Source organism: Rhinolophus hipposideros, assembly GCF_964194185.1.
Source record: "Rhinolophus hipposideros genome assembly, chromosome: 24".
NCBI classification, from domain to species: Eukaryota; Metazoa; Chordata; class Mammalia; order Chiroptera; family Rhinolophidae; genus Rhinolophus; species Rhinolophus hipposideros.
In genome coordinates, this window is record NC_138070.1 from 14007008 (window position 1) to 14028925 (window position 21918).

The following is a 21918-nucleotide window of genomic DNA, read 5'->3' on the forward strand; positions in this document are numbered from 1 at the left end:
TGGGGACCAGTGTGTACTTCCAGGACTTTTCTCCAAGTCAAGCTATTTGTTGTCCTTTCAATCTTAGCTCCAGGTCCAGGTGCCGTTACTAGTTGCAGGGGGCGCAGCCCACCATCCCCTGCGGCAGTCGAACCCGCAACCTTGTGGTTCAGAGGACACATTCCAACCAACTGAGCCATCCAGGAGCTCAGCGGCAGCTCAGCTCAAAGTGCCGTGTTCAATCTTAGTTGCAGGGGGCAGAACCCCATCCCATGTGGGATTCAGGAATTAAACCGGCAACCTTGTGGTTGAGAGGACGTGCTCCAACCAACCGAGACATCCGGGAGCTCAGCGGCAGCTCAGCTCAAGGTGCCATGTTCAACCTTAGTTGCAGGGGGCAGAGCCCCCCATCCCTTGCGGGATTCGAGGAACTGAACTGACAACCTTGTGGTTGAGAGCCCACTGGCCCATGTGGGAATCGAACCGGCAGCCTTCAGAATTAGGAGCACGGAGCTCCAACCGCCTGAGCCACCGGGCCGGCCCAATGATAGCTTTTTCAAGTTCTCATCTCCTATATGATTTCTGTTTCTTCCAAGTCTCCTTCTTTCGGGGCCTGCCTTCCATATTAGAAACTGTACCCACACGTTTGGTAAGCTTCGCTTACTTCCTCATGGCCAAAAGCAGGAACTAAAGGGCTCATGAGAAGCACTGAGAATGTGATAAGGCCAGTGAACCCTGAGCTCAACACAGAGTGACCTGGGAGGGCTGTGCTTTGGAGAACCCCAAGTGTCATTAGAGTGTTCCTCCCTCACTGGTCCAATTCTTCTGGGAGAAATCCTCTGGGTCTCCTGCCTGGAGGAAAGGTTGACCCAGAGGCTGGGTGGGGAAGAAGGGGCACCTATTGGGACAGGTCTGGGGGAGGGGGATAGGGCAGGTTTCAAGATTCAGCACAGATCCTTGCCCTCCTGTTAGGAATAGAAGCCCCACACTCCCCCACCCCGTACCCATCAGTCCTCAGTCCTAAGACCCTCGGCCTTTCCCTCTCCAGAGGACAATCCTCCTGGCTTCTGTTGGGGTGCAAATTCGGTAGCACCCAACCACACAGAGAAAGCGAGGGGCTTTGGGAGTCTTTCACCTAATACTCCCCATTTTTTTGCTCCCTTCACCCCCAGTTGCAATGCACCAATACTGCCAGTCCCTGCGCCTATCTGCATCCAGTAGGTTTTCAGCTTTTCTCACTGCCCCTTTACCACTCAGCCCTCTTGGTTCTACAAAACCAGTTACCACTTGTTCATCTGCTTTCCAGTTTCCAAAATGTTGCTAATCTCCCCTTCTGTCCCTTCATGGGCGTCTGCCATGGACTCTCTTTCTCTTTTTAAATCTCTTTGCTGTCATTTGGTGCGATTTTGACAGGAGCAGAACCCGGCAGGCACATTCAATTCACTCTCTTAAATCTGCCATGCGGTATTCAAGCTGGAAGCCGCCTGCCAGGAATTATGTTAGAGGTTAACCACGCAAAGGTGTATCCGAGGACTGTATCATCAGGCATCTTGGGAGGCCAGGACTGAGTGGCTTCAAGGGGCCAAAACGTTGGGTTAAAAACTGATCATAAGGAACACCGCCAGCATGATGCCGTCTAGTATCCGAGCAGGGAACAGCAAGGATGGAAGCAAATAAGCAGTCAGGGAAGAGAAATTCCATTTTACAGGTGCACACACTGAGGCTCAGCCAGGCAAATGGGGTCACTCAGCTAGTCAGCAGGCCTGGGGCTCTTTCCATCACACCGGGAAATGTTGGGTGTGGGCGTTTTCTGCTACATAAAGTCTCTGCGTTCAGTATACTTTCCCGTGGGAAAATGTCTTCGACAAACCTGCAGTCTGCCCTTGACCCCCACTGTGAACCATCAAAGGAAAGGCTCTGCCTGTCAGAGATGAAGAAACAGACTCCTAGGCTAGGGGAACAAAAAGAGAAATGAATGACAGAAACCCATCATGTTTATATGCCACAACAAGATATGTATTTTCAATTAAGACCTCTGTTCTACTGGGCTTAATATGCATGATGCCTCAATGAATGAACAAATAAACAAAGATTTCCGGCCTTTGAGACACCCTGACTGCCTCCCAAAAATTGCAAGCAGCTTTTCTTCTAAAACCTCCTATGATTGGGCCGGCCCGGTGGCTCAGGCAGTTAGAGCTCCATGCTCCGAACTCCAAAGGCTGACGGTTTGATTCCCACATGGTCCATTGGGTTCTCAACCACAAGGTTGCTTGTTCAATTCCTCAAGTCCCACAAGGGATGGTGGGCAGTGCTCCCTGCAACTAAGATTGAACACGGCACCTTGAACTGAGCTGCTGCTGAGTTCCCGGATGGCTCAGTTGGTTGGAGCGCATCCTCTCAACCACAAGGTTGCCAGTTTGACTCCCGCAAGGGATGGTGGGCTGCGCCCCCTGCAACTAGCAATGGCAACTGGACTGGGAGCTGAGCTGCACCCTCCACAACTAAGACTGAAAGGACAACAACTTGAAGCTGAACGGCACCCTCCACAACTAAGATTGAAAGGACAACTTGACTTGGAAAACAGTCGTGGAAGTACACACTGTTCCCCAATAAAATCCTGTTCCCCTTCCCCAATAAAAATCTTGAAAAAAAAAAAGCCTCCTAGGATTAAACTCCTGCAATGAGATAGGACTTAGAAAAAGTACTTTGGAAGGTCAGTATTATCTCGCAAATGTGAACAGTGCTTTTAGCCTAATTATATTTCATTAACCAGGAAGTAGCTCAGTTCATTTTTAAGAACTTTATTTCTTTACAAAAACAGGCCGATTTGGCTCGAGGGCCATAATTTGCAGACCCCTGATCAAGGGAAATAGACACCAAAATGTTAATAGTAGTTATCACAGGGTGTCTGAATTAGAGGTGGTTTCTCTTTTTTTTTTTTTTTTTTTTTGCCTATATTTGTTCAATGTTCTGCAAGGATGTATTATTTTCAACAAGAAAAAAGCTATTAATTTTGTAATAGGGATGCTGAAAGCCATGGCAGTCCCAGTATCCATTGAGTAAGGCACTCGGTTTCCTCATCTTTAAAATGAGGATAAAACACACACCTCATTGAGTTGTGAGATTTCAATAAATTAATACATAAAAAGTAAAAGATGGCACCTGACACACAGTACACCCTAGATTATTACATCAGTGCAATGAGGTCAAGAGGATCAAAGGCATCTCTCCCAACCTCACCAGGAAAGGCCTCAGGCCACCCCTCTCCCCAGGCCAGCTCCCCATCCATTCACTCTCCCTACTCTGTCCACGGCCTTCCCTGGCTGGCTGGCTTGATCTCTTGGCTTCAGAAAGTCTGAGACACCCCATTTCCATACACACAAACATTACAACGAGCAATGTGACCTAAAGTGCAGCAAAGAAAACCTCAACCATGAGAAAGACACCATTGTGTGGCCGGGGGGAAACCATTCGCGGCCGCCATTTTGATTTCAAACCTGGTGACAGAGCCCATGAGGTGGGTCACAAACCCATGACAGCAAAGTAGGCAGGTGAACACACACAATGCTGCCGGAGTGGCTTGTTTAAGGCCCCATCTCCAGGCTGGTGACTATTTTTATCTGTTTTTGACAAAATTGGAGGCCGACCAACATTGGCTCTGAAGGGCTGACCTTCAGCCGGCATTTGTTCCAAAGTAAGTGTGAAGTGTGGAGACTGAAATATTCCCTGGTGACTTTGGCAATGGCTTCAGGTACAATCAACTACACAACAGAGCTGTCAGCCAAACACCAAACACAGTCAGCTGCTGAAGCACAAGATCAGGCAGAACTACATTAGGCGGGAGGAAATAACATTCTCCAGTGTCACTATGGATGGAGCACTGGGGGCGTCTTGCTGAATCTCCACAGCCCTGTGCAGGGGAAGCCATCATCTCCTGCTCACGATGAGGAAACCGAGACTCAGAGAAGCCCACTGACCTCAACTGGCAGGCAACAGAGCTGGGTTTCCAATGTGACTCTGTCTGACCCCCAGAATCTAATTTTGAGGCAGAAAGCTTACGGAAATAAACAGAAGTACCTCTATTGTCTGTACTTTAGAAACTAAGCACTTGCATTTGAGAGGCAATATGTGTAATGCAGGGTTCTCAACTGGAGCGGGGGGCTCACTGTGCTCTCTGGGGACACATAGCCATGTGTGCACAGTTGGTTGTCACAATTTGGGGGGGGCTGCTGGCATCTAGTGGGTAGAGGCCAGGGATGTCGCTCAACATCCTGCAAAGCTTCCAAGACAGGCTCCACCATAAAGAATTATAGGGCCCCAAATGTCAACAGTCCTCAGCTGAGAAAAACCCTGGCCGACCAGAGCCATCGCTCAGGCTTTGAGTCTGGAATCTACTACTTATGACCTCTGTAATCTTGGGAAAGTTGCTTTAGTCCTTGGTATCTCGGTTCCCTCGCAGGATGAAAACATTTCATAATATCAGCAGGATCAGCTTCATGGAGCGCGCAGCCAGGGTTCAGCACTGGGCCTGGCCTACATACTCGTACAGGAAAGAGCTTTAGCTGAGGTGTCTCTCTGCAGGGGAACCATTGTAAGGGCCCCAGGATGGTGTCATCAGGCCAGGGTCCTGGCATTAACCAGCGCGTAAGACCCCTCCCTCCCTTTTCTTTTCTACAATGGGGGGTAACTGCAGAGGTGATGAGCTAACAAAAATGAAGGCCTAGCACCACACAAGTAAGCAACAAAGGACATTGTAGAGCCCTATACAGGCTCTTCACTTTAAACTCATCTTTGGGGTCCCAGATAAATGGACCTATGGAAATATCTCGGGCCACCTGTCCTCTCAACACCTCCTGGGATGGCCACTTTGGCTAGGCCAGGGGTCTGGTGTCTATAAACTGTGACTTCTGTACAGTCAGGCCCATTCGATTACATATTATCTATGACTGCTGGTGCAGTAAACAGCAGAACTGGGTAATTGTAACAGAAACCATATGGCCACAAAGCTGAAAATATTTACTAGCTGGCCCTTTAGGAAAACCGGTTTGCCAATTTCGAGTTAGACAGTGGTTTTCAACCCGGACTGTGCACTCCATCGCATGAAAAGCTTTAAAAACATACTGATGCCTGGTCTCCACGTAGATTAATCAATCATCATGCCTGGGAGTGAGGGTTTGGGGGGCACCCAGGCATCTACATTTTTCAAAAGCCCCCCCAGGAGTAGCAGCTGGATGGCTCAGTTGGTTAGAGCGCGAACTCTAAACAAGGGTGCTGGTTCAATTCCCGCATGGTCCACTGTGAGCTGAGCCCCCTGCAACTAAGATTGAAAACGGCGACTGGACTTGGAGCTGAGCTGCGCCCTTCGCAACTAGACTGAAGGACAATGACTTGGAGCTGATGGGCCCTGGAAAAAACACATGGTTCCCCAATATTCCCCAATTTAAAAAAAAGTCCCCCCCAGGAAATTCTAACATACACGCAGAGATGAAAACCACAGATAGATTCACAACCAGCATTTCAAACTAGACAAATGGCCTTGGGTGGGTGACCGACCAGGCCTGCTGACCAGGGCTGCTGACTAGCTGGGTGGCCCCCTTTGCCTGACTGAGCCAGAGAATTCCCATGGCAGTGACATCACTCATAATGGAGCATCATGGGACTCACTGAAGACCAGATTCTTCCGCTTTCCCTTACCCAACTCTATTTCATCCCATTCAACTCAAGTCTCTTTCAAGAAGCCCATCTCCAATCACTCTGACCCACATGCATTTCTCCATTCCCTGAACTCTGGCCCTGTGGACACACCGAGGGATGCCGGTCAGCATTTAGTTCTGGCTCCTTCATAGACGATCCAGCCTTCAGGACAGGCTCTCAATGCCTCTTGACTCCACAGACCTCTTTCACAACAGAATTCTGCCGTTACTGCTATCAGTTGTGCAAATGTTTGTGCCAACCTGGGATAGTGCTCAAGGCCAGCAGCACCTCCCAAGGGCTGGGCATCAGGCACAGTGCTGGGCTCCAGCTCTGGACAGTCTCAAGAACCCTGTAAAGCTCTATTAGGATTAGCCCCATTGACAGATGAGGAAACAGATTCAAATAATTGATGGCATATGCTCAAGGTCACACAACTCAGTGGCAGAGGAGGGCTGTCTAACTCCATCTTTTTAGCAACTCTAAGCTAAGGGAGGAACCATGCAGTGACCCACTAAAGCAGCTTCACATTATTATAAATACGGTAACCACATGGCCTGAACTTGCAGGGACAATTCCAATTTTCTCTCCAAGTTTATTCTTTTGGATTAAAGTGGTTTGTGAAAGATATTCTTTTGGATTAAAGTGTACGATTAAATGTGATTCATGATTTTATGTTAAATAGACTTAATAGGTTTATAGATCAGAAAAGAAAAAACAGTATTCTTCGTGAGCTACGTGGCCTGCTTTGAGTATACTCCAGGACTTGAGTATTTCTGCCAGAGGAGTTAGATAAGGGCTCCAAACGTGGAAGAAATGTGACCTCTGTGCTCCATAAATGACTGAGTGCATAAGAAAGACCCTGACCCTGCCCCTCTGCAGGCTCTTTGCACGGACACACCCCAAGAGACTCTAGGAGGGTTCCCCGAGGACTCTGTTAGTCTCCTCTGTGAAAGGACTGAACAACTGCAAGGTCAGCTTCCCTCCTGGCAGGCTGGCTGTATGTCTGGAACATGTCTCTTGCCCTTTCTGATTCCCCCATCAGAGGAATTAAACAACCAAGGCCCTTCCAGCTCCAAGAGTGCTCACTACCTAGAATGCTCACGAGCTGCAGTAACGAGTTTTCAGCAAACCTTTAGTCCAACATTAGGAAAGTCTTCTTATTTTTGAGTTGTGCTCTTAAAGCGGTAGAAACTGGCTGCCAATAGAGAGCCCTCTGGGCGACAGCCTGAAAGTGAATCCCAGTATATTCTCACCAGCACTGAGAGCCTGTTTCCTCATCTGTAAAATGGGAATAATGGCACTTAGCGCCCCTGATGGTGTTACTGAGAAAACATCCAATTCCCTCACTGGATCAAGAGCTCCTAGAAGGCAGAGGTAATGTTTCCCAAACATTTTTGTGTCCCTTCCTGCTCCCAGATGTAGGCCTTACACATGGGGGGTGTACAGGGACTGTTTATGTACTGGGTAAAGATATCCTGAGAAAAGAGCAAAGAATGGAGGCAGAGACTTAGCAACCAAGTTGTCCTTCATGATGCTGGGTATTAGCAAAAAAGGAGAAAAAGCCCAAATAGCCACTATTTATAGTGGATTGCTTATACATTTTAAGGTATATCCACTTAAAGGAACACTACAGATCCAGGAAAAAACATGTTGCAGAACAAAGATTGGCAGTTGTTTTCTGTAAAGGACCAGATAGTAAACACTTCAGGTTTTATGGCCCAGGCAGTCTCTGTCCCACTACTTACCTCTGCCCTTGAAGATTGAAAGCAGCCATAGACAATTCATCAATGATGAGCATGGCTATGTTCCAATAAAACTTTATTTGTGGACACTGAGAGTTAAACTTCATGAAATTTTCATGTTACCAAATAGTATTCTTCTCTTAATTTTTTAACCATCTAAAAATTAAAAACCATTCTTTGCTTGCAAGCCAAACACAACCACGCTGCAGGCAACAGTATGCTGAGCCCAGTGGTAGAATATTGAATGCCGACTGAAAGAGCAAGTTACAATACAGTATGTTCTGTATACTTCCTATTCATAAATTAAAACGTAACTGCACAGTAAGAACGGATATACAGCAATTTTAATAAAGATTATGGTGGGGCAGTTATGGGTGATTTGGGCTCCTCCTTTCTGCTTGTCTATACTATTCTGAATTTTCAAAACCAAACATAGCATCATTTCAGTCACTTAAAAAAAGAAAAGCCATAAAATGAAGACAAAAAAGAAATCTAGCAGGTGGGGCTAAGAAGCACTCAAGCACAAAAATGCCCACACTGACCTGCTCAGAAAATAACCTTAAAATGTGATACCTGCTCAGAAACACGTTGACTCGCCCAGGGCTTAACAATCACTAGGTTTCGGGGACCTGCCTTCCAGGACCATCACCTTCATTAAGGGTAAGGGGAGGAAGAGGAGGAAAGCGTGGCCCCCGCCAACCGGTCAACCGTGACGCACCTACAGTGTGCTCCAGAGCGCCCTCCTCCAATCAACATCACTGCCAAATCCGACCTCCTCTTCAACTGCCAAGGCCAGCTAGTGTTTTTGCAAGGCGGGATCTGTCGCCGCAACGGACTAACTGAAGCCTGCACTTCTTTGGGAGGAGGCGGGGAAGAGGGGGTGGTGCTAAGAGGACACACGGTTTGACTTCGCGAGGGGGCCAGGAAGTAGGGAGAACGCTGCATAAGTTTGTAAAAGACAACGGTCATTAAAAGTGCAACCTTACTTACTTTACTTTGCGATCAGGGAAACAGACCTTGCACTTGGCAGGGCTCATGTTGACCGTCCCGCGGACCAATCCCACCAGGCTCCAGCTGGGATGCGGGGCATGCACCCCCCCTAACCCCCCGAAGCAAACTCTGGTCCCGGGGCCCAGCGGGGCAGCCAGATCACGACCGGGAGGCGGAGGCGCTGTCCTAGAGCACCTCTCGGGCCGCGCTGTACAGCAGCCTTCAGGAACCCAGCTTCGCGCTGTGCTTCCTCCATCCCGAAATGCCTCCTGCGCGCGAGTGTCGGAGGCGGACGCGCCCGCGCCCGCCCAAGCCCCGCCCAAGCCCCGCCCCCAAACGGAGCCCTCCTCCGCAGAGGGTCCCGCCCCCTAACTGGGCCCCGCCTCTCGGCCCCAGACAGGATCCGGACCCAGCCATCTCCCGGGCCGGGTCCCGCCCCCCGAGCCGGCCAATCGCCGAGCCGCAGCTGACCTTGAGCGCCCCGCGTGGGATGCCCGGGACTTAAAAAGCCCTCTCTTGCCTACTGTCCTGCCTGACTCCCAACTGCAGTAGAAGAGTTCTACGATGGCCTCCCCCTACAGATTGGCAGCTGCCAAAAAACTCGCAAGCAATTGAATACACACACAATAGGGAAGTGGTGGAAAATAAGTTATTTAAAATGGGAGTCAGCTGTCACCACGGCGCCTGGTAAAAGCCCCCGTAGTAAAGTCAACTTTTTGCTTCCACGTGTCTGTTTTTGCTTATTCTTTCACCTCTATTTCCAGGGACGTGTATGCTCTATCCCCTTGCTTCTCCCCAGTGGGCTTCTAGCACACACTTTGAACCACCTGGGTCCCCTACTAAAATGAGGTCTCCTAGACAGAATAGGACCCCAGACGACCTGTGAAGCTTCTTTTTGGGAAGCTTCACATTTACTGAGTGCTCTTTTAGGCCTTTGTCTCATTTAATTCTCGCAGAAATACTATGGGTTCCCCCCCTCCCCATAATGCAGATTAGGAACTGCAATCCAGAAATGTACCTATGTTGCCCAAGGTGACAGAGCTGGTGACTTGAATTCAAGGAAACTGATTCTAGCTATTATAGAAAGAGTGAATGCTTCTCCAAGTAGTTATAATAAATAAAAAGGATCCAAAACACTGCAATAATAAATGTAGCCTATATTTATAGCAAGCAAAAAATACTGTAAATGTTTGCAAATGATTCCCTTCCAAAGGCATACTCAGCGCCACACCTCCAGAGGGAGCCGTCTACACGACCAGAACGAAAACAGCGACTTCCCCTTGGAGTTGTATAAGCAGCTGTGCTGAAGGCACTGGTTAGCTGTGCTCTAACCATAATGTTAAAGAACCTTTCAACAAGAGATTTAAAAATAAATAAAACAGGTGAACAAAATTCTCAGTTCTTCAGAGTTTCTAGAAGATTTTTTGTGGCTTTGTCTTCAGTCCCTCCAAAAAAAGGAAACCCACTACTTGGGCTGATTTTTTTAAAGTTTCAAACAAAAACCAAAAAGTATTCATCCCCCAAATGACCCAAATTTAAATGTAACCACCTCCAAATAAGGAAACAATTAAAATCAGGAAATGGTGATATTTCAAAACATCCTACCCTACCCAAAGTCAGTTAGGATCATGCAGGAGAGAATTCTCACTAGTTTACTTGCATTGCTCTAGGTTTTTATTCTCTATTCACAAAACCCTGACATTCATTGAACACGCTGTGGGTATTGCAACTTCTCTCCTAATGCAGCCTTAGAGACATCCTAACACTTCTAGCTCAACCCAGGGCTTTGAAAAAAGGGATTTCACTTAGTTGGTCTTTGCGTGTCATCACAGTGATAATGATTTGCATTTTTCTCTGCCTGCATTATTAGGGAATAAAAGATGAGGAGGAAAGAATAATATACACCCTGTGCACAATACCACCTTTATACAAAATCAATATTTGTGATTTTCAATGCAACGATGCAAAATTCACTGCACTTACAGTCTCGTGCTGTAAGCTCTTCTCCTCAGATTTATCAGAGGCTAAATTTAATTTGTTGGTATTGCAGAGGGAAAATCCAGGTCAATGACGACAACACACATACACAAACATACACATTCCACAAGAAAAATGTATGTGTCTAGCAGCATGGTGGAAAGACCTGAGCAATGATTGACCTTGGGCCTGTCCCTGCGTGCTATGTGACCTTGAGCAAACCCGTTCCCTCCACTTCCTCTTCTGTAAAATCATCCCCATATAACGTACTTTCATTAAAAGAAAAATAAAATACTCCCTTTCAACATGTGTTGAGGGAAATGTTCCCTTAAATATGGAGACATGAATGATTTTTCTAAAACAGAATGCTGATGCTGAAGGGGAAGGGGAAAAATAAGACTCTCATCACGCTGCACCCTGTATTAACAGCCATCCTCCCCCGAACCTCAATAGCCATTCCACAAATAGAACAATGAAAAGACAGACATCCCTTTTATCCCAGGTTCCCAGAAAACATCTTATGAGCTAAAGAGATTTGAAAATGGGGTTTCTGCCAGCCCCTTCCTAAATGAATTGATGAATAAATAAAGACATTATAGAAAAGATCTGTGGCATTCCATTTAGGAACAAACAAACATATTTATATATGGTTTAAAATGTTATGACCTGCTCACTACTCAGAGCTGAGGATGGGGACCGTGAACATACAGAAGGGGACCGTGAACGGGAAGAGGCTGGAGAGGCACCCACTACAAGCCCAGCCAGGATGCTATTTGGGACAGGGAGGGGGATGCCAGGTCCCAGCTTGCTTTCTGGTGGGCCTTCACTGCCAGGAAGGGCTCCCTCCTTCATGTCCAGACCCCACACACCCTCACTCGCCTTCCCAAAACCTCTCTTAAACTCAACACTCCCAGCGTGGAAGTGAGCAGTTTGGGAAATGGCAGAGGAAAGAGCCAGCAACTGTGTGCTGGTGTGTGTTTTATCCTTGTTTCAGGGCCACTTCACCTGCCTTTCCAATCCCTCTTCCTCCTCTGTGGACACAAGTTGCCATACCTTAAGCGTGGAGGCCTGGTGGCTTTTGAGAATAGCCATGGCCACCGGCGAGAACTTTGGGAGATGCCCATTCAACAACTGACAACCACGGCACCCTGGGACCATCCACTCCCTGCACTTCCTTCCGTGTGATCTCAACACACTTCCGAGGTAGACACTAGTATTATCCTGCTTCAACAGAGAAGGAAATTGCAGTTCCAAGAGGTCACGCGACTACTCTGAGATTTGAGCCCAGACATGTCTGTGGGTCTTGGGTCCTTACTATGACACTGTACTTGGCATATAATGACAATGACTGCCAGGTGGACACTGCTTTAAGTGCTGGGCTCACAGCAACTCAACTAAGCCTGACACTGGCCTTGTGAGGTGGGTACCACTGTGGCCTCATTTTAGAGGTGACAGCGTGGCCCCAGGTCACACGATGGCTGAGTAGAGGAGTCAGCAGGCCAGTCGTCAGTCAGCCAGCCTCCAGCATGACCACTCTTACCCACCGCACCACTCTCTCCACTTAGGAAATGTTCTGGGCTCTTGGCCTCTTAGGCCTGTACCCTGGCCTCCCTGAGGGCAGGGGTCGGTTTCACGGTCTCTGCGTCCACCGTGCCAGCCGCAATGCTTAGCGCCCACCCAGCAGAGCTGCAATACATGCTCCCAGCCAATGAATGGAGGGGACAAACCTGAGCTTCTCCGCTTGACAATCTCATCTCTTAGCTTGTCCTTAAACTTGCCTGGAACCCAGACCATCTGTGGTAACTGGCCAAGGGGAAAATGGTTATAAATTAATAAGCTTTTTCCAGCTGCTCTCTTGTCCCCATCTCCTAGCTCCCCCACCCACCTCTCCACACACACACACAGACACAAACAAAGCAAAGACTGTTCGGGTCACAGAGGGCCTTGGAGCATCCAGTCCAGCCCAGAGAGGGTAGGTGATGTCCCCAAGATCACACAGCTGAATGGTTGCCCAATAAATTGTCCTGTCTCTTGACTCTTCCCACTGATGGAAAGAAGGAGTTAGAAGGAAGGTGCAGATGCCATGGCTGGAGCCCTGGTTAGGTGGCAACATCAACACTCGGAGTTCACAGACCACTTATTTTGTTTCACGGACCACTTTCCAATCTGCATCTGCTAAAGGTCTGAGTTCAAATGGTGTTCTGGGTCTACGGTGATCTTGCTGGGAGACCTTAGACAGACCCCGAACCTCTCTGGGCCTCAGCTTCTCATCTAGGAAGTGAGATGACTGGTTCACTTTTATTAGAAAAAACTTATGTTTTTTCTAATAAAACATAATAATAATGTTTTATTATTAAATATTGTTAAAACCTATTATAACAATATTTACAGCAGAAAGTTAGAACACACAGAAGAAAATTTACTTATAATTATACCACATAAAGACATTGATGATTAACTATTTGAAGACATTCCTTCCGGTCTCTCCAACCATACATACACATTTATCAAGCACAAGCATTTTTTGTGCTTACTATGTGCCAGGAATGTTCTAAGCACGTTACATACATATGTCCACAATCCCTTATCCGAAACTCCTAGGGCCTGATGTGCTTTGGAATTGGGGAATTTTTTCAAGTAGGCAAAGCTTTTTGTTACACATTTTCATCTTAATATTTCAATAGCAGAAGGCATGAATATTCACACACAAAAATGAGATAAATAAAGACTATAAATAACTTCACAATTATTCCAGGCAGGTTTGCGGTGAAATGAGCTCACCAGCAACTTACGAACTTGAGTTTCATAACGTTACATTTCAGGACTGAGCTGTGCAATCCTGAATCTGTCCCAGCCCACTCAGTCCACACAGGCACCCTATAAGGCAGAGCTATTAGGGTAACAAACTAGTAAGGGGGCAACTCTGAACCCCGTCTCTTACCCCAGACCCACTGTGCACTAACCACACCCCTGCTTGTGAAACAAAATGGGACAACCCCGTAACCTTCATTTCCCAGTATGTGAACATCTATTTTGCCACATTATGTCACGTTCTCATCAGCTCTATTTCTAAGCATTGCATGGGAATTCCAATCTTTGGGGACTGTTTCCAAGTCTAAGGAAAGGACAAACCCCACCCCCCTGGACTGAGATGAACCCAAAAGGGAAGAGACTGGCAGGGAGGTGGGGGATGAACAGAAAACACAAAGCCACTGGATCTACGACCTCAGCCAGCCCTTGTCAGATGGGAACATGGAAGGAAAGGGGGAGATTACGCAAACATATGAAAGGCAGAAGAAAAATTCAAAGGAAGAGTTCAACCCCAGAACTCCTCTCCAAAGTCACGAGATTTATGCAAAGAGAATTTTCTGAAAACAAAAATTCTACTGTCGAGAAAGAGCAACAACAAAATGCCTATTCACTCATTCATTGATGCATCTATCCACTCATTCATCCACTCATCCACCCATTCCCAGACTCTTTCATCAAGTGTTTTACATGCCCCCCAAAATACAGAATTCTGCTTTTGACATGTTGGAGTTGCTCGTTTCATTCATGAGTCTGGCAAATTTTTTTTCTTTTCTTTTTTTTTTTGGGGGGGGCAGGGGGGTGTCTGGCAAATATTTATCCAAAGTCTACCATGAGCCCACACTAGGCTAGGTGGTCAGGAAAAGCGGAGACCCCATAAACAAGGCCCTGTTTCCATGGAGCCTGCAGTCAATTGCAGAAGACAGGATGCAGTCAAATAAACAAATAAGGAAATTAAAGACATAATCTCAAGGAGTGGTTAAGTGTTGTGAAAACAGCACAGAGGGATGGGTCAAGAAGCTGGGGGTCGAAGGGGAATCCTTTAAAGGTGGGAGGGAGGCAGGGAAGGCCCTCAGAGGGGGTGATTTTGGTGGGCAAAGAGCTGGAGGTGGAGACAAGACTGGCTACAGAATTATGGGGAGCCCCTTTTGGGGGGCTCAAAAGTTAGTAAGTTATTAAGAAGCTCAAGAGGGTGACAGCAGAGCATGCAACTGCAAAGGTCACACACCACCGTGGAGCAGGCCCTGGTGGGGAAAAGGGAGCATTTCAATTCAGAGGACACAGCAAGAGTAAAGGCCCAAAATGAAGCTACCCGTGTGAGTATTCTGGGATGGGGAGGGCCTAGTGGGAAGAAAAAGACCCCTTTGCAGACTGCTTCAAAAAAGTACTTCCTCCCAAACCACAACATCAAACATGCACATTTTCCGTCCCTGTCCTAGCCAGTCTCCCAGTGGGTAGCCTGGCAGGGAGGGGTGGAGGAGACCACAAGGTGACATTCAGGGCAGCAGAGCGGCCAAGTGGCTCCAGAGGAACCTGCAGGAAGCAGGGAAGGTCCACAGACATATGTTTCTTCTTTGCTATAGTTTCCACATGAGGAGCTCCGAGCCAAGGAATAAACTCCTCAGGCCTTAGTTGTCTATCTGAAAAATAGGAGTTAAAGCAGCACCGGAAGGAGTTGCCCTAACCCCACTTCTCTCCCATTTTGCAGAAACTGAGCCCAAAAGTTGAGATTTGCCACAGAGTGCTGACGACCGAGCAGCTTATCAGGAAAAAACACAACAATAATGAAGGGAACTTCCTGGAACTAACAGGGACTCTTTGTCACCACTTTACCTTCTATGTCACTCTTCATTTCCTCAGTGCTCCAGGTGGTGGCAAGCAGCACGCCAGCCTGCCCACTCCGCACTCGATGACCCACATCTGAAAATGGCCTGAGCATTTGACCTGCCCCCCCCCACCACCCCGCCGGGAAAAGGCGTCACCACTTGTAAAAGAGAAGCAACACAGCAGGACCCTCCACAAAGCAACACTCTGGACGGTTTGTTTTTTTTCCTTTTTTTGGGGGTGGTAAGGGGTTCCCCTGAACATCCCTTCAGAGAATTGGCCCAAGGCCCTACCAGTAATGTGAGGAGAAGTGTCAATGGGGGACCCCCAAACACCAGGCTACTGAGGTCCCCGAAGATGTCAAAACACCAAAGTGAAAACTCGACAACAGGATAGCAGAACACTCAGCCTTGTTTGGAAGCATTGTTTGAAACTGGCTGGAACACACAGGTTTTGACGTCATTTCTTTCATGCAGCCGACTCCCAGAGGCAGCGGCAGGCACTAGAACAAGTTTTGAAGCTTTGGCTCTCTGAAGATAGGTCTGCATGGGATTCTCACTCACTAGAAACAGGGAACACCTGCGGGTCCCCTCCATTGGAGGCTCCCCCCCACCATTCCCAGAACTCTGTGGGGGCTGAAAATGGTTCTCCCAGACATGCCAGTATCTTGGGAAGCACCAGCAGAACTACCGGAGTTGCCCCAGATACTAAAGTTCTAAATTCCCAACTCTGAAAAGCGCATTGATTGAGGATAAAAGAACTGTGTCCGCAGTGAGCTTTGTAGCCAGAGGTCACACCTCATGGGGCTGGTCCAGCCTCCTCATGCTACAAAGGAGGCATTGGAGGCTCAGAGAGGGTCAGAGACCTACCTAAGGTCACACAGCACAGCAGTCCTCCCTGTGCCCATTGCAGTCCTTTGCATCACCCACCACCCCACAATGCACCTTCTTCTCAATGTCTGGTGCCTCTGGTTTATAAAAACCAAGATCCCTTTGCCCCTCCCTCTGTCCTTTACTGGGACAAGGCAAGGATAAATGATTTTACCCACAATGCTGAGTTTCTATGCAATGAAGACACAAGGACAGAAAATTCATGTATCACGGCCATGCAAAGGTAAGCCCTCAGTTAAGTATGTTTTGTAACTGTAAATTCACCAGCTCAAAAAAGCTGTGGTTGAAGCACAAACTAGAAAATCCCTCAAAATGGTAGTGGAAGACAGTGAGTAGGCAGTTGGGAGACTTGCCACCTCCCCTCCCTATCTTCACCTACCATTTATTGACTGCTTATTCTCTTGCAAAGTACCTTAGAAATAGTTCATTTAATCCTTTCTGAGGATTAAATGAAAATCCAAGAATCCAAGCAAGTGTCTGAGAATTCAAGCCTCAGGAGAGAAGAATAATTGTAATAATGTTATGATACTGGCAAACCTATTGGCTTGGTTAAGTTCCTAATTAGCACCAGCAGAAATAATTCACACAGTTGGTTCATCCTTACCCATTAAGGCTGAATCTGCACTAATACAAGAGCCAGCAGCCACATGAGACGATTTAAATTAATTAAAAATAAAATTTTAAATTTAGTTCTTCAGTCACACTCGCCACATTTCAATCTCAGTAGTCACATGTGACTAGTGGGTACCATATTGGACAGGACAGTTCTAGAACATTCCATTCTAGAACATTCCATCGTGACAGAAAAGTTCTGTTGACCTGCTCAGGTCGAGTTTGAAAGTTGCCTCTTCCAAGAGCTCTTCCCTGACCTGACCACATCTTTCTAAAATAGATCCCCTCAGATATTCCTTCTCCTGTACTGTTTCCTCCTTGGCATTGGTACGCACTTGGAAACGGTTATTGGCTTATTTGTGATAAAGATGAACTGGAACTTTAAAGAAATATGATCGGGTGAGGGGGAGGGGAGAGTGTCTATGAGAGGAGCTAAGGCTAACGGAAGTTCACATGCGAACCCTACAGGAAGAACTCTATGGTTCTAACTTCCTTTTTCCCTTCCTTGAATACCCTTCCATCTTGGCACACTGGCCAGAATGTGCATGTAGCTTGCCATGTCTGCAGGCACTGGGTTGCAATCCTTTTCTTTTTCCCTGAATATCCTTTTTTTTTTTTTTCACAGTCCTTTTTTTTTTAATGTTACTTATTGAGGCATCTTTGCATTTGACACTTCTAGATAGATAAGGAGCTTTGACGATGGGATAAGAAGAAAGATGACAAAGCGAAGACCTAGGTGATTAGGAACAGTGCAAGGGGCACCACCTAGCTTATGATGTAGTGGGGTACAGTGGTTAGATTGCTATAAAAAACTGCCTAATTTTGCCCCAAACTTTACCATCCCATATTCTGAGATTTCTGCTCCCCATACTCTAATCATATATCATCATTTTTATGTAGAAGTCTCGCTTGACAAATGAGCTGACAGATATGATCATGTGTTCTCCATAAGGATACCAGATGCTTCTTCTTCTATCTGTTTCACTGAATATCCTTTTTGATGATGAAATACCTAGTAGATATTATTTTTAAGTCGACATCTGCTAATTTGTACATATCCCATCTCCAGGCTAGGTCTATCTGTCTTGTTTCCTGCTGAAGCTATTGTGATAACAGTATCTTCCATCCCTCCTACTTAGCTACCACTTAGCAACCCCCCATTGGATATTCACTTCTAACATAATCTCTGGTGTTCACCAGTTTCGGCGAATTGATTCAATACACTGATTTTTCTCTGATCCCGGCTGAAATTGCCACGTTGAGGGAAAGGACAGGGTTTGGAGGGGAGAGAATGTTGGGGATTACTGGAAAGGGCACAGTGGAACCTGGGTTCAGCAGTGCAACAGACCTGGCCTTGAAACTTGGCTCTGCCACTCCCTAGCTGTGTGATCTTGCTACTTTACCTCCCTGAGCCTCGGTTTTCTCATCTGTAAAATGGGGATTGACCAGCAGCCTTGTACCACTGTTACAAGGGACAACTAGGTCATTTACAGGAACTGTAGGTAGAAGAGGGGTGGGGAAGCTCTGGGTAAATTTGAGTGGTGGGTGAAGTGGGTACTGGTGGCCGAAGGACAGGCCCAGGAAAGGAGCTGGGGAGAAATCCATTGCTGATTAAACACCTACTCTGTACCAAACTCTGTGCATACTTTACAAACATTCTCTCATTTAATTCCTTCAACATTTTGCAGATGAGGCATGGAGGCCGGGAGAGGTGAAGTGCCATGTCCAAGATCACACAGTACGGGGTGGCAGAGCCAAGGGCTGAACCCAGCTCTGGGTTCTGATTCCAAAGATGGTGCTCTTTGTACCAGACACTGAAGCCTGCTCTTCCTTTTACCCTTCCAGAAGCTCAAGTCTTTCCCTGAAGATCTCCGCATGGGGCACACTTACATTTTCTGTTTGTTCTATCTCCTACTTCCAGGAACCAGGGTTAAAATTAGCTCACCGGGAACACGGTATCTATGGAAGAGCCCATCTCCTTGCCCAGGTTTTTCTCATTTTTGGTACAGTGAGTACAAGAGCTGCTTAAAAGAACAACCAGGAAGATTCCACCCCCAGGCAAGGCAAACGGGAAGGAGGAAGGAACCCTGGGAAGGAGCAGAGTTCTCCCCGGCTGGCCAAGGTAAGGTTCTGCCTCTTTTCTTGTCTCCTACATTTCCCAAGTTTTTTACCTGGATCGACTGTATTCCATTTGTAATCTGGGAGTGGAGGTGGCAAAGTTTTATAACGACAACAACAGCAACAAAATAGCCACCACCTGCACCCCTGGGATAGTCCCACCTGTAATGGATATAGGTATTTGTTTCCAACAATCAAATTGGAGGATATGATTACAGTATTTGAGTTTCTGTTTTTTAGGCTTCCCTGGGGGAAGGCGTGCTCTTCAGTTGTTTGCTACCTGTTGAATGAATGTCTCTTTAGGAGGCAGGGACTCTGACCTACCCTCCAGGCTCCCATCATTCCTTGTGGCTCTGGCCAGCCTCAGCTCGTTCGGCTTAAATTATAACTAGTTACATACAAGGTCATCGTCCCCAAATAGGCTGATATCGTCTAGAAAGGCAGTTTCCTAGCAAGGGACCCTGTACACACAGGAAATGCTCCATAAATGATTTTGAATGGAGGGAATGAAGGCAGGAGGGAAGGGTAACGTCCCCTGCTTTTCACATATATTTCCCTGAAAATAAGACCAGGTCTTATATTAATTTTTGCTCCAAAAGGCATAGTAGGACTTATTTTCAGGGGATGTCTTATTTTTTTCATGTACAACAATCTACATTTATTTAAATACAGTCATGTCATCTTCTGGATCATCGTCATCACATACTAAATGTGTCTGTCTGTCTGACGATCTTAACTGGGGCTTATTTTCAGGGTAGGTCTTATTTTCGGGGAAACACAGTAGCTGGAAGTGTTGGCTTCAGCGGATGGCTCGCCTGAGCAGTAAAGCATGAGACCCCACCGTCATGCTGTGCCTCCCTCCTGGTTATGAGGACAAAGGTCACCTACCTTATAGTAGAAACGGGGGTCTCGGAGTCCCCTGTCGTCAGAGCGGCCTCCAGGGACAGAGCCCCCAGGCTGGCCCGGCTGCCCTTGCGGGAAGATTCTCGGAACAAGCCAGTGCCAGGGTCCTCATCAGAGGAGTTGTCATCAAAGGAGCCCAGGATGAACTTGGTCATCAGCTGCCTCCTGATGTGTGCCTGCTTCTCATCTTCTTTGGAGAGGGGTCTGGCTCGCTGGCCCTGGAGCCTGGCTGGCGACGACTGGCCATTGGTGTCTGGGGCTTCCAGGCCTTGCGTCCCTGTCCCATTGGCTGGGGAGCCATCACCCGAGGAAAGGGGTTTTTTTAGGGGATTCCGATGTGGGGGTGGCCGAGAGGTTCTTTGCCAACAGGCATCTCTGGGATCTTTGTGGGAGGCCATCTCAGCTTGCTTAGGAGTCTCTGGCAGAGAACGGCTGTCGCCATTTTTCTGTGGTGGCTCTCCTGAGCTATCGGAAGCTGGAAAGGGCTCCTGGCTTGGGATGAAGCTGGCCTCTGGGTTATTCTTGGCAACTGGCTTGGAGTCCGTCATTTTCCCCCAGATTTTTAACCAGGAAAAGGTCAGGCAGGAGAAAATCAGACAAGATAGAAAAAGAAGCAGGGTCATTCATAAAACCTGTAGGAAGAAAAGGAGAGATGTTGTAGGGTCTACATAATTATTTCTCTCTTAAAGGAGCTAGAGAGGGGCAATTGGAATTCCGTGTATTCAGCTGAGAGAGCTGGAGGGGAGAAGCACTGGACAGAGAGTGGGGCAGGGTTTCTTCTCCCGGCTCCGCTCATCCCGTGTTGCGGTCTTGAGCACATTCCTTAACCCCCCCGAGACTCAGCTTCTAACCTCTAATTTAGGTTTACTAGCACATGCTCACTGTACATCATCAACATGCATGTGAGAAAGAACTAAATGTGATCATGTCTGTTAAAACACGCTGCCATAGCATCATCATATCTAAAAAGTGGAAACAATCCAAATGTCCATTAAGTGATACATGGATAAACAAAATACAGTACATCCATACAATGGACTATTACCCAGCCATCAAAAAGAAGGAAACACTGACACATGCTACAACTTGCATGAATCGTGAAAACACTACACTGAGTGAAAGAAGCCATTCACAAAAGACAACATATTGTATGATTCCATGTATATGATATAGCCAGAATGGGCCAATTCATAGAGATAGAAGATTAAATGGTTGCCTAGGGCTAGTGGGATGGGGTAATAGCTAAAGGGTACCACATATCTGTTTCAAGTGATGAAAATATTCTAAAATTGATTGTGGAGATGGTTGCACAACTCTGTGAATACACTAGACACCATTGAAATGTACATTTTACATGAGTGAGTTGTATGGTATATGAGTATCTCAATAAAGCTGTTCTAAAAAAAGACGCTTTGGGGGCATCCGGTTTGCTCAGTGGGTTAGAGCGTGAACTCGTAACGCCAGGGTTGCCAGTGCAATCCCCGCATAAGCCAGGATGAGCTGTGCCCTCCACAGCTAGATGGAAACAACTAGATTGAAACTATTTGACTTGGAGCTGATGGGTCCTGGAAAAAACACACTTCAATAAAAGTTTTTTTAAAAAAAAAAACACAACTGAAAACAGGGACAAATACATGAACATACGTACTCCAAAACTTTCTGAAGCCCAAGCCTTGCTCTTATCCCCAAGGTTTCTCAACCATTGCCATTTGGGGCTGGAGATTCTTTGTGGTGGGGGCTGTCCTGCGTATCATGACATGCTAAGCAGCATCCCTGGGCAATACCCACCAGATGCCAGTAGCACACGACCCTCAGTTGTGACAACCAAAATTGTCTCCAAACATGGCTAAATGTCCCCAGGGAACAAAACTGCCGTCGGGTAAGAATCACTGGTCTTCACTCCTATGCCTACTCCCTCCCTCCCTCGAGCTTCTAGATGGTGAGGCAGGGAGCTTCTGGGACAGGGTCTATTTCTTATTCATCTCTTTCTTGCACATAGTAAGTCCTATGTAAGTCCTAAAAGCATCAGCAAGAAAGGTCAGAGTCCCGAAATTGCTGGCTTACCCATGCCCTCAGGACAAATTTTGAAATTAGTAATTGGCATATGGCATTGTCAAAAATGTTGCAAAGGCTATCCTGGCTTTCCCAGAGGCTCCAACAGGTTAGTCCTACATCCTCTCCAGGCAGGAGGGCAAGACAGGGTAGAGGGGCCACTCCCCTGTCACGCCCTCTGTTGGCCACACGGGCCGAGCACTTTCACAATTCCACATCCTGCTCCCACAGCGCACTCTGCCTAGCCCGCCGGGCCTGAGTTAACCGGTGGATACAGACCTCCATCATGGGAACACTGATGACAAAGCGTGGAAACGGCCTGTTCTCTC

The 21918-nt window shown here is 47.2% G+C and overlaps 1 protein-coding gene across 12 annotated transcripts in view; it reads right to left on the minus strand.

Annotated features, from left to right (window-relative positions):
- ACACB (acetyl-CoA carboxylase beta) overlaps positions 1-21918 on the minus strand; it is a 110631-nt gene that overhangs the window by 77007 nt on the left and 11706 nt on the right. For 7 of the 12 annotated variants that reach the window (XM_081037464.1, XM_081037468.1, XM_081037466.1 and 4 more), the window contains exon 2: positions 19523-20169. The exons of 1 other annotated variant lie outside the window; for it this stretch is intronic. In XM_081037464.1, the coding sequence (XP_080893590.1) occupies positions 19523-20160 (638 nt within the window). In that variant the 5' untranslated portion in view covers positions 20161-20169. Of the gene's footprint in view, positions 1-8405; positions 8706-19522; positions 20170-21918 lie in introns of those variants that run through there. 4 more of the 12 variants (XM_081037471.1, XM_081037470.1, XM_081037462.1 and 1 more) reach the window with 3 other exon arrangements.